Source organism: Dasypus novemcinctus, chromosome 8 (genome assembly GCF_030445035.2).
Source record: "Dasypus novemcinctus isolate mDasNov1 chromosome 8, mDasNov1.1.hap2, whole genome shotgun sequence".
Lineage (NCBI taxonomy): Eukaryota > Metazoa > Chordata > Mammalia > Cingulata > Dasypodidae > Dasypus > Dasypus novemcinctus.
The window spans coordinates 108503448-108522425 of record NC_080680.1 but is presented as its reverse complement, the minus strand read 5'-3'; the positions used below and the strand labels follow the sequence as shown (position 1 = coordinate 108522425).

General features: G+C 40.7%; 1 protein-coding gene across 4 annotated transcripts in view; it reads right to left on the bottom strand.

The window, feature by feature from the left end:
- The window catches only part of SUSD1 (sushi domain containing 1), a 174680-nt gene that overhangs the window by 121805 nt on the left and 33897 nt on the right, over positions 1-18978 (bottom strand). For all 4 annotated transcript variants that reach the window (XM_058302538.2, XM_058302539.2, XM_058302540.2 and 1 more), the window contains exons 4-5: positions 11524-11676; positions 10699-10878 (exon numbers count right to left, since the gene is read on the bottom strand). In XM_058302538.2, the coding sequence (XP_058158521.1) occupies positions 10699-10878; positions 11524-11676 (333 nt within the window). The remainder of the gene's footprint in view (positions 1-10698; positions 10879-11523; positions 11677-18978) is intronic.

Genomic DNA, 18978 nt, shown 5'->3' with positions numbered 1-18978 from the left:
CCATTTTGCGAAAGATGTAGGCAATTTATTGCATCTAATCAACCACCAATTGCATCACAAATGACAGCTACACTGGCAGCAGTTTATAATAAACATCAGCATAATAATGTGATTGATGACAAAAATACCAGAGTAATACAAGGCCTCATCTAAAACTGTTTTAGAGACCAATAAATAGCAAGCTGAGAAAGAAAGAAAAAAAAAAACTGACCAACAATGTCTGTAAATTGCAGGCATTTTGCCAGTTGCCAAGGAGAATTAATGATTGACCTGTTTCACTTATTGACTCCAACAATCTTGCCAGAAAATAAACAAGCGCTACATGTAAAGCTCTAGCAAAAGAGCAGAAAAGAGTGTGAAAACTGAAGAAAAACACATTTAAGTCAGTTTTCATCTGTATCCAACAATAACAGAAATGAGTCTCTATTATACCTTAGATTCAAACCAGAAGGTTTTTTATCTCACCTGGAAACTGGTGTAATATGGTAGGCTGTAAGGGCCCAAACTGTCTAGGCAAATAACACCGGAGTCCCATACCACACTGATCTTCTGAATCAGATCATTCAGCACTGGACCTATACTCTCCTCATTTGTAGTGAATAATTTAATTTGTGGAAGGATTCCCTCTCCCACTAAACTGGAAGTTCTTTGTGATCTGTGCCTATACCCTATATTTTTAAAATATCTCCTGCAGTCATGTGAGTTATTAATATCACTAATATCAAACATATATGTGATGTTTACATGTAGGTAATACGGCCAAAAGAACTGGGCTGAAAAGTGTTGCCTTAAGACAAAGTTTCACACATTTTTCAGCATGTTCTGGATTTAACCTAATATAGGAAGACCTTCATTCCAGCATCACTTGGGTACTAAAACACATCTATCACTGATGTCGAGGGCTGGAGTCCAACATCTCAATAAGTGGCAAACTGAATTTAGAAAATGTTATTGAAATATCAAAAGAAAATGGGAGGGCTGTAGTACGCCACGCAGCACATTCTCAAGAGGAGCTAATTAGCTGCTGTAACTAAGGTAATAAGCTCATTAGTACCAAAAATCCACTGGCCCTTAAAGCAGTAGAAAGGAGAAAAATTATTTTTTTAATATATTTTGTCTTCTAAAATCTTCCATGAATTTTAGTCTTGATTAACGACACATTTCCTTCAGATCATATTCATAGAGGAAGCTCACTTGGAAGAAAAAGAAAATCTTCCATTCCACATAAGAACACTACTTCCTGTCAACAAATAATGTCTAATATGGAAACAGCTAGGACCCAAGCACCTCAGAAGTGCTGGGAGGGGAAAAAAATGAGGGGGGGGGCAGTTTATCAGCATATCTCTTGTAAGAATCTTCCATTTATAGAAGTGATAATGATTTTTGTGCTCTGAGCTTGAATATAAATCTTTCTCGAAAGGTAACATTAAAACTCTTAAAGTTCCAGTTGTAAACAGAATATTTTAATTGAAAACCAAAAATAAGATAGAGCGAAAGCTGAAGAATGTTAGACTTTCCCATTTTATGGTAAGAAGTTCCAGAAAGAGCTTTAAATTCTGTTAGACAATTACCTGCTCCTGACTCCCCACTAGAGTCTGGCCTTCGTACCCCAAGGGCTCCCACTCACCCAGCCACTGCCCGCGACAGGCACAGTGCCAAGCACTTTATGTTCCTTATCTCATGAAATCTCTGTAACTCTGAGACAAAAACTGCTCTATCACCTTCTGGAGTTCAGAGAGGTTTAGAGGTGTTTACACAACTGGTAAGTGGCACAGCCAGAACTCACAGGGGTCTTTTTCTGAAGCTGAAGCTCATGCATCACCACTCCATGGCAATCTAAGATCATCACTCATTTTACACATTCAAATGACTCCAAATCTTGGCAAAAGGGCACAACAAGAGATTTTTTGCATGCAGTGAATGGTTCAATACAGTTTTTTTTTAATGTTTTAAAAGACTAGCATAGTGAGGTGCCAGAAAATTTATTTCAAATGAGCCGAACCTCCTCCTACACCCACAGCAGACATCATTAATTGATTCCAGCACACTTCTGTGCTAGGTCCAGATGTAATCTCAGCATCCTCTACACACTGCTACTAAAAAATAAGAGGCAGTTTGGCAGTTCATCAAAAAATCAAACATAGAATTACCATATGACCCACCAATTCTACTCCTAAGCACATACACAAAAGAAATGAAAGGGACTCAAACAGTTACTTGTACACGAAGGCTCATAGAGCCTTATTCATAGTAGCCAAGAAGTGGAAACAACCACAGTGTCCTTCAACAGACGAATGAATAAACAAAATGTGACATACACATACAAGAGAATATTATTCAGCCATGAAAAGGAATGAAGTGCCAATACATACTACAATTTACAGGAACCTTGAAAACATGAGGCTAAGTGAAATAAGTCAGGCATGAAAGGACACATGTTTTCTGATTCCATTTAATGGAATACCTAGAATAGGCAAATTCATAGAGACAGAAATTAGATTAGAAGTTACCAGGGACTGGGAGGATTGGGGGAGAGGGTGCTAGGAAGAGAGAATGGGGAGTTATTGCTTAATGGAGACAGAGTTTCTGTTTGGAGTGAAGCAAAATTTTGGAAATACATAGTGGTGATGGTAGCAAAATATTGCAGATATAATTAATGCCACTGAGTTGTATACTTCAAAATAATTAACTTAAAATGTTAAATTTTAATTACATAAATTTTACCATAATAAAATTTTTTTAAAATTAGAGGCAGCAAAGATGAAGAGTTGACTCTACAACAACAGGGTGCAGGAAAGTCTCCTAGGGTCATCCATCTCTTTCATCATTGCCTCCCATTTCCAGGGCTCATTAAGGCTGCTTCATCCTGGAATCTGCCTTCTAGAAAAATGCTTTGGGTTCTCATCTTGGTACCTAAGCTAGTGACATGGGGGCAAGTCCCTTCCTCACTCTGAAACTCCTCTGTGAAATGAGAAATAGTACCAACCTATTAACCACCTCAGGAGGCATTCTAAGAGAGCACTTAAGGAAAGCCTCATAAACCAAAAGAGCTGGCCATCTCTAGAGAATCCAGCACTGCTATTAGTGGACTTCGTCCCATCCCACTTGTTCAACTCAAAGGAAACTCTGTCCCTGCAATCAGCCCATAGTGCTGGGTCATGGGCACAGAGAAGGGAGAACCCAGGAGTCAGCCCCAAGGCCTCTGTTCCTGGGTTATCAAAGGATAGAGCTGTGATGTCAGGTGGGAAGCAAGGATGAAGAGCCAAAAGACAAAGCAAGGTGGAAATCAGGACTGGAGATGGTGTTTAAGGATTAAAACAGAAGAAGAGGCCAGGGTTGCAACAAGACTCAGCCACAGGATAAGATAGGACAGCAGGCCAATTCTATAATTGGTGTCTGTGGCACTTTTTGAGGGGGATCCAGGGGTTAGCCCGGGTTTTATGGTTGACAGGCACTGTGCTGGATGCTGGAGAAGGCTACATGGTCCCTGAACTCCAGCAGAGGAGACTGACAAAACCCACATCAGTAATCATAAATAATGCAATTACATTTTGGGTCCTAACAGAATAATGTCACAGGTAACATTTCAGCTGAAATTTGAAGGATGAGAAGGAGCTTGTTATGCAAAGAGCGGGGAGATGAGCATTCCCAGCAGAGGAAAAAAAGCACAGGCGAAGGTCCTGAAGTCGGCAGGATCTTGAGATGTTGGTTCGGGGAGTGATGGGAGATGTGGCCCGTAGATAAACCAGCAGAGCCAAACCACTATTGGCCCCGGAGACCATGGCGGAGAGCCTGAATTTTATTCTAAATGCACTGGCCCTTTAGATTGGAACAGAATTTAAAGCAAGGGAAAAGGATAACCCAATTTATGTTTTAAGAAGTTCATTCTTGCTGTTATGTAGAGAGTGGGCTGGCTGAAGTGAGGGACGAAGTGGATTCTTAAAAGGCCCATGCGGCACCAGACATACTTCCTGTGAGAATTCGCAGCAGAAAAGGAGGCTAGGGCCCTATGAAGTGAGGCAGCATATCTGGAAGGTAAGATAGTCACAGAATCCTCTCAGTGGTCTGTCTACACTGCAGACCATTCCTCACTGGACTCTTGTATATAGGAAGGCAAACTTCTCAAGGGAAAAGGCACAAACGCCATGCCTTCCAGGCGAAGAGCCTATTTCCCCATTTGAACCCCCATTCTTCTCACACAGTGCTTAGGCCCTCTCCCTTCCACAAGTTAGTGGTGCATGTGTCTCTTCCCTCCTCCCAGACTCCAGGCTTTCTTAGCGGCGCCATCTTGCTCGTACCTAAACAGGAAGAGCGGCCGCAGGGGCCCTGGCCACCAGAAGCTTTCGGGCCTCGCTTCCAGCCAGGAGGCAGGCTGAGATGGGGACCCAGGTCACCGGCCACCCCGACCAGGCAGCAGACCCTCCTGGGGCGGAGCGACTGGGAAAAGGCACACAATGGGAGGTACCAACGGTATCTTCTAGGACCGAGAAGTCCATCATCAGACACAAAGGCTGCTGTCACCCAGCTGCTCCCTCCACCAGCACCCTGATCTTCGGTGGCATCCAAGTTCACAGTTTGCTAGTGTTTTCTAGTGGAATTCCCAGTTCCTGTGGCTTTGTAACTCTGGGCTAAAAATACAGCACTGGCTGGCACTTGGCCCAGATTCAGGAGCCCCAAAGAAACCTGAAGGGTAAATGAGGAGGAGTGTGTTTGGAGAGGAACAAGCACAGCAGGGAGAAGCCGTTGCCATGTGGTGACACGGGGGAGGAGGGGGAGGGCCGTGTCAGCAGGCACAGGGAGCAGTTATTAGAGGAGGAAGAAAAAGAGAAGTGAAGCCCTTTTAAATAACAGCTCTTTCAGGAATGTAACTTTACAAGCACGCGCCCCTAAATTAACTCTGCATTCTCAGTCAGTCCAGTATTTCCGATGACTACTCATTTTTAAAATATCATTCTTCGTATATGGTGTTTCCTACATAAATTCTTAGGGGATTCTTTCACACATGTTAAGGCACATTTTAATCTAAGTTCTACGTTTGAACTGAGCCACTGAAAGATCATCTTAAAACTAAACTGTACTTTCAGGATTTCTTAAACCCAGAGGATGATAATTAACTAGAAAAATGTGTTTTAGAAGAGAACCAGCAAGATGGTGGCGGAGTAAAGAACCCCGAGAGTCAGCTCCTGCTACAGGGCAATTAGTAAGCACCCAGAGCTCTCTGGAGCTAGTTGAGGCACCTGTTTGGGGGACTCCAGGAGACCAGCAGAGCATCCTGCCACATCCTTAAAGGAATGGAAGGAAGAGACTGCCCATCTGCTGAGAAGACTCACAAGTACAGCGCCCATGCCCTGGAGGCCAGTGCCCATCCTCCACTGGAGGCACAAGTCACTGTGAGAGCTGTTCTGTGGTGGGAATTGAAAGCTCCACTTCCCAAAAATGAGGGAGGAAGAGACAGTTGGGCACCGACTCCAGCTACTGATGAGTAACTTCAGCGGGCTATAGTATAATCCTGAGAAAAACTAAAGTTTGAGCCTGTCCAAGTCAGAAAGCAGCCGGGAGCCACCATCTTAACTCTGCGCCTGGCACGAGGGGAAGCGGGGTAGACTGAAAATTGCAGTGCTGGTGGGAACTGGCTTATTTCCATCCAGGTCAAATTGCAGCTCTAGGCCCCAGTCCCACCTCCGGCAGGGAGAAAGCTTCAGAAACCTGTGCCAGCCTCTCCAGGAAATTACCAGCCCAGCCATAGTAGCCTGTGAGTATCCTACTTTGGCAGCACAAGTTGCCCCAGGAGCTATTCTGTGACTGGAATTTGAAGCTCCATTTCCCAAAAATGGGGGAGGAAGAGACGGTTGGCCACTGATTTCAGCTAATGCTTGGTGAATTTGGCTGGCTGGAGTATAACTCTAGGAACAGCTAGAATTTGAAGCTGTCCACATCAGAGAGACGCCGGTGACCGCCATTTTGTCTCTGCATCCAGCATGAGGGGAAGCCAGGCTGACCGAAAAATCACAGTGAAGGTAGGAACCGGTTTCTTTCACCCAGAGTGGCCTGCAGCCCTAGCCTAGGCTTCAGTCCCATTTGTGGCAGGGAGGAGACCGGCAGGCCCTGCACCAGCCTATCCAGGTAACTGTAGGTACATTTGGCTGGCACAGACTGAATAATCGGAAGAATACCAGGGCAACTGCAATCATCTTGGACCCACATTGCATACATTGCTGCCCACATCTGCAGGAGCATCCCCACCCCAGAAAGGGGAGAAAGGAGCAGGAAGCTTCATCATTCTCTCTGGGCAATGACAGTAGTAGTAATATTTCTCTCCTAGAGGAGAGAAAATGAGAAGACAACACAGACAGCCAAATTAGCAGAGTGGGAGGAGAGGAAGGGGGAAAATTAAGAAGAAGAAAAAAGACCTAATGGTAGGTGGTAGATTCTTGAAAGAGATAAGAGTAGGACCGAGATGGATTATTGATATTTAATGTATATAGAAGTTTTAATTAGCTTTACTGTAAAAGTGTGGAAATGTATAGAGTGGGTGGTAACACATTGTGAGTAATAGCTAGTTTATAAATGGGGATGTAGGTGAATATGGGAGTCTAAGTATGTAAATGCCAACTGACAGAATGCTTGAGAATAATCTAGGAACGGAATAGCACAGTAAACCAAGAGGTGGATGAGAATTGTGGTTGCGGTACAGATGCCAGAATGTCCTTTGTTAGTTAGAATGAATGTACATCACTATTGCAGGGTGGTAGGAATGTGGAGAAGCGTGGGAAAAATACAACTGGAGTGACCTATGGACTGTGACCGACAGTAATAATATTGTTGCATCTATGCCAAAGATGTACTGTGTTGATAATGGGGCAGTATGGAAAATGTGTGACAACTGTACCCTATGGACGTGGTAACAATCAGATGATATTACCTTATCTGTAACAAATGTTGCACCACAGTGTGGTGTGTTGATAGAGGGGTTGTAGCAGTTTGATATTATTGATGAATTCCGAAAAGAAATATTGATTATGTTTATAAACTGATTTTTTCCTCTGGGCATATTAGATTATATAGGATTCAGAGCTTTACTTGATTAAGTAATCAATTACTCTTGTACCTCTTGTACCAGAAGGGCGTTGAGTCTCCACCCCTTGGTGGGTGGTGACTTACAGATAAAAGACATGGCAAAGGACAAAGTTGGAGGGTTCTTAATGTTGGAGTTTTGATGTTGGCATTTGATGCTGAAGCTGGAGCACTGGGAAGAGAGGAACCCTGAACCTGGAAAGAAGCAAGCTCTGGGAAGAGAGGAACCCTAAGCCCAGAGAGAAGACCTGGGAAGAGAGGAACCCAGGAAGCCTGAACCCTGGCAGATGTCAGCAGTCATTTTGCTCCAACAAGTGGAAATAGACTTCGGTAAGGGAAGTAACTAACACATTATGGCCTGGTGCCTGTAAGTTCCTATCCCAAATAAATACCCTTTATAAAAACCAAACGATTTCTGGTATTTTGCATCAGCACCCTTTTGGCTGACTAATACGGGGTGTTGTTCAGGAATTCTGTACATGTGCATGACTGTTTTACAAGATTACAAATTCTGTCAGAAAAAAATATATTTAAAAAATAATAATAGGGTGGGTTGGGGGAAAAAAAATAACACCAAATGTAAGATAAGGATTATAATTAGTAGTAAGATTTTGATAATATTCTTTCATAATTTGTAACAAATATCTTGCGGCAATGCAAAGTGTTGGTGGAGGGTTGATATATGGAACCCCTGTATGTTGTTATGTATGTTTGCTTTGTAAGCTCATAACTCTTATTATACACTTGTTGTTTATGTATGTTCATATATAAATGATAGAAAGATAATAATAATAGGGTGCGTTGGGGGAAAAATACTTTGGTTAGTAGTAATATTTTGACAATGCTCTTTAATCATTAGTTAAAAATGTTCAACAACAATGCAAGGTATTGGTGGTAGGGTGAGGTACGAGAGTCCTGTATGATGTTATATATGCTTGTTTTGTAAGTTCACAACTATCACTATACACTTATTGTTTATGTACATTTATGTATGAGTGATATATTTCAATACATTTTTTTAATTAAAAAGAAAAAAATGTGTTTTAGAAAGGGGTTGAGGGGTAGGGGGTGATAGCTAAAGGATAAGGGGTTTCTTTTGAGGTCACAGAAATGTTCTAAAATTGACTGTGGTGATGGTTCAATAAATTTAATGAAAACTGAAGTCGTTTTCTTTTCCCAAAATGGAAATAGCTTTATTACTTTGACCAATATATTAAAAATTCATTCACTACAGAATAATAAATAGAATACAAAAAATCATCCAGGATTCCCCCAGTGAAGATTATCACTATTAACATTTTTATGTATATGTAGCCTTAAAAACATTTTCCTAAGCATATCTGTACAAATGGGTTTTATAAAAAACAAGATCACATTATCCATACAGGTTGTAACTAAGTAATATATTATTACTATTTGCCTAAGTCAATAACATTCTTTAATATAATATTTACTGGTTGGGAAGCGGACTTGGCCCAGTGGTTAGGGCATCCATCTACCACATGGGAGGTCCGCGGTTCAAACCCTGGGCCTCCTTGACCCGTGTGGAGCTGGCCCATGCACAGTGCTGATGCGCACAAGGAGTGCCGTGCTATGCAGGGGTGTCCCCCGTGTAGGGGAGGCCCACGCGCAAGGAGTGCGCCCCATAAGGAGAGCCGCCCAGCGTGAAAGAAAGTGCTGCCTGCCCAGGAATGGCGCAGCACACACAGAGAGCTGACACCACAAGATGATATAACAAAAGAAGACACAGATTCCCGTGCCACTGACAACAACAGAAGCAAAGGACATGCAGCAAATGGACACAGAGAACAGACAACTGGGGGGGGGGAGGGGAGAGAAATAAATAAAATAAATTTTAAAAATATATATTTATTGGTTACTTAATATCCCCTTTTACAGATGTTCCATGATTTATTTAACCAATCTCCTACTGATAGAAAATTGGGGTTATTTCCAATATTTCACCATTATAAACAGTTATTTCCAATATTTCACCATTATAAACAATCATAAATATAACTACAGAAAATTATATGAGTGTGTTATACCTCTCTCTACAAATAAAATTTGAAAATCTGAATGAAATTATTTTCTAGGACATGTAAATTACTGGACTTGATTCCAAAAACAGACCTGTAAGCAAAAGAAGAAATAAAAAGTAGTCCAAGGGATCTCTCCCTACAAGTGACATATCCAGAGGATTTTTCCAAATGAAATCTCCCAAATCTTTAAAAATTCTGTTTATACTCTCCCAGAAAATAGAAAAGGACACACTTTCCACATTCTTTATTTTTAATTCAGAATAAAATTGATACAAACCCAACAAAGACATCTTACTTATGACTATCAAGGTAAGAATTCTAAATAAAACTTGACAATTATAATGTAGATTAAAAGGATAAAATACCTAAGACCCAGAAGAAGTCATTCCAGGAACTAGCATTGATCATTATCAGGCAATCTAATAATATAATCCACCACATTACCGGGTAAAAGTAGGAGGAGAAAAAAAATCACCTAAGACATGTGATAAAAATAACTTCTTTCTAATCAAACACACACAAACTTCCAAGTAAAATGGGAATAGATGAATGTAATAGAGAGAAAGCTAAAGGTCAAAAACAAACCAAAAGACAACATTATAAAACCAGAAGCAATGTAACAGTGATTAAAAGCAGACTCTGGAGCAAGAATTCTTGGTTTCAAATTTCATCTCTATCACTAGTTGTGTCACCTTGGACAAATTATTTAACCTTTCTATGCCTCAGTTTTCTCATCTGTAAAATGTGACAATTATAGTACTTACCCGTAGGGATACTGCAAGAAATGAATGAGTCAATATATATAAAGTGCCCAAAACAGTACTTGGCACATAGTGCTATATAAGTGTACATTAATATGTAAGAAGATAATATGTACATACATCAAAAGCCAAAGTCATGAATGAATAATGAAATACTAAAACCATTTATGTGAAGGTCAGGAATAAGATAAGAACATCCAAAGTCAACACTACTATACAGTAAGAAATTTGGCCTACAAAAAGAGGCCTGGTATTTTGTCTGGGCTCTTAGGAGATAACTTGTATACCCTTGGAATTTCTCCAGTGAGAGGAGAGCTTTTTTATTCACGGTGGGCCCTGGGGCCACACCTGAGAGTCTGGGCTAAGGAAGTGACTGGGAGTGGGGCCAGCCACACTAGCAGTCTTACCAGGTCGACCATCCTAGAAAGACCAACCGTGTGATTAGAGGGTTGAGGCTTTGAGCCATGTCAGAAGAGCCTGACCTCTGAGGCAGGCAGAGGGGCCTGGAGATTAAGATCAGCAATCATGCCTACGCAGCGAAACAAAAAAAAACAACTCTTGACATCAAAGCTTGGACACTGAGGGACCAATGAAAAGAAAAACATAAGTTCTATAAATATACAAAAAATATGAAGTAGAATTATCCTTAGTTACTATTCTTGGAATTTCCATTTTCTTTCCCTTGAACGCTATTAGAAACAATAGGAATTTACTGAATTTATTTAACTCATTCACTACTCCAAAGTATAGTTTTCAGAGAGAAATATGAACACAATCTCAAGACAGCATAAACTAGGAACCTGAACCTTTTGAAAACTTACCTTGGCAATATAATTCCGGAAACTCCCATGTACCAAAGGCTGTGCAGCTTGAAACTGTATCTTCTGGGTCACTGAAAAATCCTTCTTTGCAAGCATAACGAACCTGGCTGCCCAGTCTAGAGGTATAATTTCCTATGATATAGCCGTTTAAGACCTCAGGGGGAGTACCACAGTCTATTTCTGAAAATAAATTAATGTCAGATTCATTACCATGTTGAATGTAAATTTTTAAAATTCATAATCTCCCTCCACCTCTACCATATTCCCCTAGCTGCCCCCTGGGCCATATCTTAAGTAGGGTTGTTTCATTTCCATGTGGCTTCTGACCCCATGTCTAATGACTGTCATGCCCTTCTGCCCTTCCATAGGTAATAGCTTCTAAACGCGCACAGAGCTGAAAGACCCCTTTGGCAATACGAGGAATTACATAACAGCCCTCACCAATTCTACTAACCAAAGAGAAGGCTATCCCAATGAGATGAAAAGTTTGAAATGTAAAATACTATAAAATACATGTATCTTTCTATTTTGCAGGGTCACTTTTGAATGCTGGTCCTGATTAGATCAGCTCTGTTCACCATCTAACACAATTGTTAATATCAGAGTATCTATCAACTGTCCCAAATCCCTAAATTTTACTGATTTTAGCTTTTTAAACATGGGTTCCTTCTATCTTAACTATGTGTTATTTGCTTTATTTGCAAAGGAACAGATCATCTCTACCCACTTCCCCAACAATGACCCACGAGCACAGGCTCAGAGCAGGAAACAGCTGCTATCAACAGAATCTCACCTTCAGAAGCCGCATTCTTCGGTGAAACCTACCTGTGCATGAAGTGGCATCTCTAGCCGGGTGGAAAGGCTGGGGCCCATTCTTTGGCAGATATCCATCCATGCAATAGCATCCAAAGCTCCCATGAGTGTTCACACACCGTCCTCCAAGCCTGCACAGGCCAGAAACCTCACACTCATCTATGTCTTGAGACACACCCCAGATGCAAGAAAGGGAGAAGAAGAACAAGGGAAAAAAATCATTTTCTTACATTCTCAACCTACTCTTATACATATATATATTTTTTAATCTACCCTTATAAATAGCTGCATTTGTTCACAATTGTATTGTGACACTTATTTTCCTCCTTAAAGTTTCTTCTCATACATCCTTCATACCACAGGCACTGAGAACACAAGGGGACTCAATAAATACTTGCCAGTGTTCAGAGAAAGATGGAATGTTTACAAACACCAGCAACCATCACCAGCTCTCTGACACCCAAAAAATATACCCAGGTGCTATAAATTGAATTGCTAAAAGATAATTGCTGTAAAATAAGCATGGCCCCAACCTCATGCTAAAATATCCTAAGCAGAACTCCAGATCCAAAACAACTTAGACCACAGTGGAAAATGCTAGAAGTTGACACACAGCTTTCCAGTTTATGAGATAGGATAGTACAGCAGGAAGTAAAGGGATAATTCAGAAGGGGCTCATTAATTTCACCAAGATTGGAGGACTTAGAATGAGCTTCAGAAAGGACAAGACATGTCCCTTTGGCACGCTTCTCCCTTTAACTGAAGATTGCCATAGGTAGCAGGTGTGGGGTAAAAAATAAGAGTAAATCAGAGGCTAGAGAAGACACTTATCTTCCAGTTAGCAATTTTCCCCCCAGACCTGGCTTGTACAGCAAAACTAAAAACTTTTCTCACTTGGAGGAAATAAGCAGCCTAAATGAGGGACTTTTCCAAAGCATTTTTGCAAGAATCATAAGTTGATAACTGGCAATTCCACTCCTCAGTATATACCCCGTAAAACTGAAAATAAGGACTCAAACAGATATTTGTACAACAATGTTCATAGCACAATTGTTAGTTAAGAGGTGGAAGCAACCCAGTGTCCATCAACCAATGAGTAGATAAACAAAATGTGGTATATCCATAATGGAATGTTATTCAGCCATGAAAAGGATAAAGTTCTGATACATGCTACAACATGGATGAACCTTGATGACATCTTGTTGACTGAAATAAGCCAGACACAAAAAGACAAATTGTATATGCTCTCACTTACATAAAACACCTAGAACAAAGAAATACATTGAGACTGAAAGTAGAATACAGGTTACCAGGGAATGCAAAAGGGAAGTTATTGCTTAATGGGTACAGAGGTTCTATTTGAAGTGATAGAAAAGTCTGGGTAATGAATGGTGATGATGGTAGCACAATATTGTGAATATAATTAGTAACACTGAATTGCACACATGAAAGTGGTTAAACAGGGAAATTCTGAGTTGTATATATCTTACTACAACAAAAAGTAAATATATATATATATTTTTTAAGTATCAGTTTATACTGGATTATTGGGGTGGACACTAATCCGATGACTGATGTCTATATAAGAAGAGAAACCAGAAATACAGAAAGACACATGGGGAGAAGGCCATGTGACAATGGAGGCAGAGATTGGAGTGATACATCTACAAACCAAAGAACACCAAGGATTATTGGAATCTACCAGAAGCTAAGTAAAGACAAGGAAGAGTCCTTCTCTGGAAGCTTGCAAGAGTGCATGGCCCTGCTGACATCTTGATTTCAGACTTCTGGCCTCCTGAACTCTAAGAGAATAAATGTGTTTGGTTTAAGCCACCCAATTTGTGTTAATTTCTTATGCAGTCTTAGGAAACTAATATAGCATAATTTTAAAATCTCACAATATCCTAATATAAGATGTTGTATTAGTCAGCCAAAGGGGTACTGATGCAAAATACCAGAAATCAGTTGGCTTTCATAAAGAGTATTTATGTGCGATAGAAGCTTACAGTTACAGGCCATAAAGCGTAAGCTACTTCCTTCACCAAAGTCTATTGCCACATGTTGGAACAAGATGGCTGCCGACGTCTGCCAAGGTTCAGGCTTCCTGGGTTCCTCTCTTTCCTGGGTTCGTTTCTCTCCGGGTTCAGCTCCTCTGTTTTCTCCATAAGGTCAGCTGTAGACTATCAGGTGACTGGCTCTGTCTCTCTTTCCAGGGCTAGATCCTCTCCAGGCTCAGCTGCTCTGCTCCTCTGTGTGCTTACTTCCCAGGCTCCAGCTCAAAACTCCAACCTCACTTCTCTGTGAATCCCTGCCAACCAAGGGGGAGGCGACTCAATGTCCTACTGATGTGGCCCAATCAAAGCCTTAATCATTATTTAATCAAGTAAAAGTAAAACCTCTGAATCCAATACACTCTAATACACCCAGAGGAAAAGACCAGTTAACAAACACAATCCAATATTTCTTTCTGGATATCATCAATAATATGAAACTGCAACAGATGTCATTTATGTCGTCATCAATATATTATTCATTATGTCTAAGTAACTAGAGTCTTTCTGTCTCTAAGGCTGAGAATAAAATAATAAGTGCCTAGTTTTAATTAACTGATTGATTCATTAATTAAAATTTACAGAGTCCACTTTAAAGAATTCTCCAAAAACATATAAAAAAAGAAATTATGTGAGATAGAAATTATGGGACAAAAGAAAAGTGATACAAGGACAGACTCAAAATATTCAACACCCACTTAAGAGGAATTGCAAAAGAGAATGGAATGTATGTGTGAGAATTAGTATCAACGGAAAAAAATCCCTCATCTTACATATTGGAATCAAACAGATATTTGAGATAACAGGCAAGAATGCTAAGAAATGGGGAAGCGGACTTGGCCCAATGGATAGGGCGTCTGCCTACCACATGGGAGGTCCACGGTTCAAACCCCGGGCCTCCTTGACCCATGTGGTGCTGGCCCATGAGCAGTGCCGATGCACACAAGGAGCGCCAAGCCACGCAGGGGTGTCCCCCGCGTAGGGGAGCCCCATGCGCAAGGAGTGTGCCCTCTAAGGAAAGCCGCCCAGCATGAAAGAAAGTGCAGCCTGCCCAGGAATGGCACCGAATGCATGGAGAGCTGACTCAACAAGACAACGCAACAAAAAGAAACACAGATTCCCGGTGCCACTGATAAGGATTGAAGCGGTCACAGAAGAACACACGGCGAATGGACACAGGGAGCGGACAACTGGGGGGGGGAGAGAAATAAATTAAAAAATAAAAAATAAAAAAAAGACATGAAAAGTGTTAAAAAAAAAAAAAGAATGCTAAGAAATGAAAGCCATTTTTGAAATTTCATGGAATAAGAGAAAAATCTATAAAGTTCCTAAAAGAAAGGAACAGGTAATCTATGAAGAAAAGAAAACCAACCTGATGAGGACTTCTTATCTGAAACACTAAGTGCTATTATTAATAGGTTACAAGGGAATCATATTTACAGAGTTCTATGGAAAAGGGAGCAAAACACAGCACCTATATTTAGGCAAAGGAATATTAGACATTTAGAATGTGATCTCAGAAATTTTATTTTTCTTTGCTGGAAAAAAAAATGTCTGAGAAAATACTCCAACCAATGAAAAACATCACAATAAATAATGTCAAAGCAGAGGAAGACATAAAACACAGGAGTAATGAGAAATGAAACAAGTAAAACTTAAAGATAAATAATTGTTGATAATATAATCATGAAGTTTTTGTTCAGTGTTAAGAAATTCTTAAAATAAAAACAACATAAAGTCAATATCAGTCTAGTACAAATTTTAGAGATGATTTCAACACTGCAGAATCCTGCATATGTCCCTAGGTTTGACCCATCCATCTAGCTTATCAATTTATTCTAATTAGGAATTTGCGATTGCATTAGCGCCTCTGTCCTTAGCCAATGTGATGAGAAATTTTTCTATCGTTTTGGTCGTGCTTCTAAAAAAATTAACAGATCAAGGCCAGTGACAAAGACTGCCCACCTACTGCAGATTCCTCCTAAGATACTGAGAAGAAACATGGGACTTTTCTGTGGATTTCTAAAATTAAGTAGTACAAGTTGGAGAAAAAGTGGCAGCAGTGGTATGGAAAAGACTTGGGATTACTTGACAATGATCAGCTCTGAATGAGTCACTACACTCATTAATCAGTTTGCTTTGTGTACAGTCATTCACAACCTAATCACAATAGTAGCTATTACCTGCATGTCATCTTCTATACACCAGGCAATGCTACTGATTATCAATTATTATCACCTCTAATCCTCACAATAATCTCATGAAGTAGGTACTATTATTATCCCCACTTTACAGTTCAGAACTGGCCAAAGTCACACAAGTAGTAGTGAGGAGCCAGGATTCAAACCCAGGTATCCAGAATCCATAGTCTTAGCCACTATGCAATACACTGTCTCTCCAACTGCAATCTAATTGTACCAGCATCCCCTCAGTAATTCTCTATCTTGCCCACAGAGATACTGTAAAATGATCAATCGCCTTAATGAAGTGCAGATATATCAACCACATATCACTGAGATTAGTGTGACCTGATTTTCACTTTTAAAACCCTGCTAGCTCTTAAGGCTCACAACATCTTTTTTTTTTTTAAGTTCATTCTAGAATCTTGGCTGGATAAAACACTCCAGGTAGAGGTAGAATCCATGGGGTCACCTAAGTTATAACATGTTTGCTTTTGAATAGAAAACATTCTGAGCAACCTTATTAACATACTTAACTAATCAAGGGGGAAAGTGCTTTGTGTCTAGTCTATATGAAAGATCTTTCAACTTTAACTGCAACCAGAATGATTCCTTGCTAGAAAATAATATTAATAAAACCCAGAAGAACACTCTGACCTGGTCCTGAGGCCCTGGTGTTCTATATTTAGCCCTCTCAATTAAGCTAATAGCATAAGGCTTGGGAGTTAGGTCCTGATGCTGCAAGAAATGAACTGATGAAAAGGAAGATTGCTGCTGCCATCAGAGTTGGGATGGAGTACCAAAACGTGGAGGATTCAAAGGTGCAGAGAAGATATTTTTCCATTTTCAGCAGCCCCTAAGAGAATCACACCTATTTGCAGTCAGACTGGCAGGGTGATGACAGCTCCCCAGGTCCTGTCTTCATGTCAGTCTCATTTCCCCCTTGTTACTCTCAGCCCACCCAAGTCAAACCACCCTCATACTGGAAGAGCTTCTTCCTCCCCTGGGTATGGCTCATGAAGAAGTTCCCATAATCCTCAGGAGTCATTCAGGGACAGATCTGGGGGCCAGCACATCTGCAGGTTCTCCAGAGCTACCCAGAATCAGCCTACACTAAAATCCCCACAAGTCATTCTGCATCTGTCACTGGTGACATCCAAGCAGACCTACCTCCTGAGCTGGACTTCAACTCTGCAAAATACAATAAATAGGGGAGTGGATATAGTCAAGTGAATGGGCACCTGCTTCCCATGTACAGGGTCCCAGGTTTGATCCCCAGTACCTCCTAAAAACAAGGAAACAGATGAAAAAAACCAACTTTCTTTGGCGAGTGAATGTGGCTCAGTGGTTGAGCACCTCCTTCCCATGTACAAGGTCCTGGGTTCAGTCCCCAGTATTCCCTTTAAAAAAAACCAAAATAGTAAATACCCTCATGTAAGAATCCTGGAATCCAGAAACTAGGATTCATATCCTCTGGTTCCAGGCAAACACTGGATAACCGTGCTGATATCCTAAAACTTGCTAAGCCTCTGCCACAGCTAAAGTCCCCTGACGTTTTTCTGGTAACTGTGATTCCAAAAGAAACTCAGTCTCATCAAGAAAAGTCATTCACCACCTTTGAAAAAGTGATTACTGAAGACCTCAAAAGAAAAAAGGCATGGGTATGGGAAATGGGAGTTGATGTTTAATTGGTACAGAGTTTCTGTTTGGGATGATGGAAAAATGTTGGTCATGGATGGTGTGATGGTTAATTTCATGTGTCAACTTAGCTAGGTTATGGTGTCCCTTTGTTTGGTCAAGCACTGGCCTGACTGTTACTGCGAGGGTATTTCACAGATGGATTGCATCTATGTCTCACTATATCTACAGTCAACAAAGGAGACTGCCTTCAGCAATGAGAGGAATTTTCTCATCCAATCAGTTGGAGGACTAAACTTGAGATTTGAGGATTTCAGCAGCCAGAAAGAAAAATTTCTCTCTACTTCAGCCAGACTATTTCTCCTGGGGAATTCATCATCATCTCCATCAGAGTTTCCAATCTGTGGCCTGCACTATAGAGTTTGGACTCGCCAGTCTCCACAGTCATATGAGCCCATTCCTATAATAAATTTCTTAATATCTGCATATGTACATATCCACTGTATTAGTTCTATTTCTCTGGAAAACCCTGACTAATGAAGATGACACGGATTTATGACACATCATAAATGTAGTTAACACCACTAAATTTTAGACTTGAAAATGGTTAAAATGGGAAACTGTATGTTCTATATATCTTACCACAACAACAATTTTAAAAAGGAAGAGTAAGGGGGAGTGACTGCCAACGTGCACAGGGTTTTGGGGGAGATGATGGGCTTGTTCTAAAATTAGACAGCAGTGATGATGGCACAACTCTCTGAATGTACAAAAAAAATACTGAACTGTACCTTTTAAAAAGGCAAATTTTGGATGGCAGACTCAGCCCAGTGGTTAGGGCATCCGTCTACTACATAGGAGATCCATGGTTCAAACCCTGGGCCTCCTTGACCCGTGTGCAGCTGGCCCATGCGCAGTGCTGATGCGCGCAAGGAGTGCCCTGCCACGCAGGGGTGTCCCCCATGTAGGGGAGCCCCACGTGCAAGGAGTGCGCCCCGTAAGGAGAGCCGCCCAGCGCGAAAGAAAGTGCAGCCTGCCCAGGAATGGTGCTGCACACACGGAGAACTGACACAACAAGGTGACGCAACAGAAAGAAACACAGATTCCTGTGCTGCTGACAACAACAGAAGCAGACAAAGAAGACGCAGCAAATAGACACAGAGAACAGACAACCAGGGTGGGGGGGGAGGGGAGAGAAATAAATAAATAAATAAAATCTTTAAATTTAAATTCATTTAGAATAAATTTTTTTTAAAAAGGCAAATTTTATGGTGCATGAATAATATCTCAATAAAATATTTTTAAAAAGGAAAAGTTCCTAAATAATTGTAAGAAGTGGAATAAATAAAAGCATAGCCCAAGCAGATTGTTCCTTATTAGGCTGACACCTATTTGGCCCTGGCATAAAGTATTTATTCTTCTTTTGCTTCTTAACTTTTAAAAAGTTGAATGCATCCTCATAAATATAGTTTTATATACAGTTATAAAACTTTTTCCTAGCAAACTCCCACGCCTTGACAATGCAAATTTAGGTATCACATCCTCCAGAAAGCTTCCCCTGATCCTTTCCTAACAACTGGATTCCAGTAGGTGTCCTG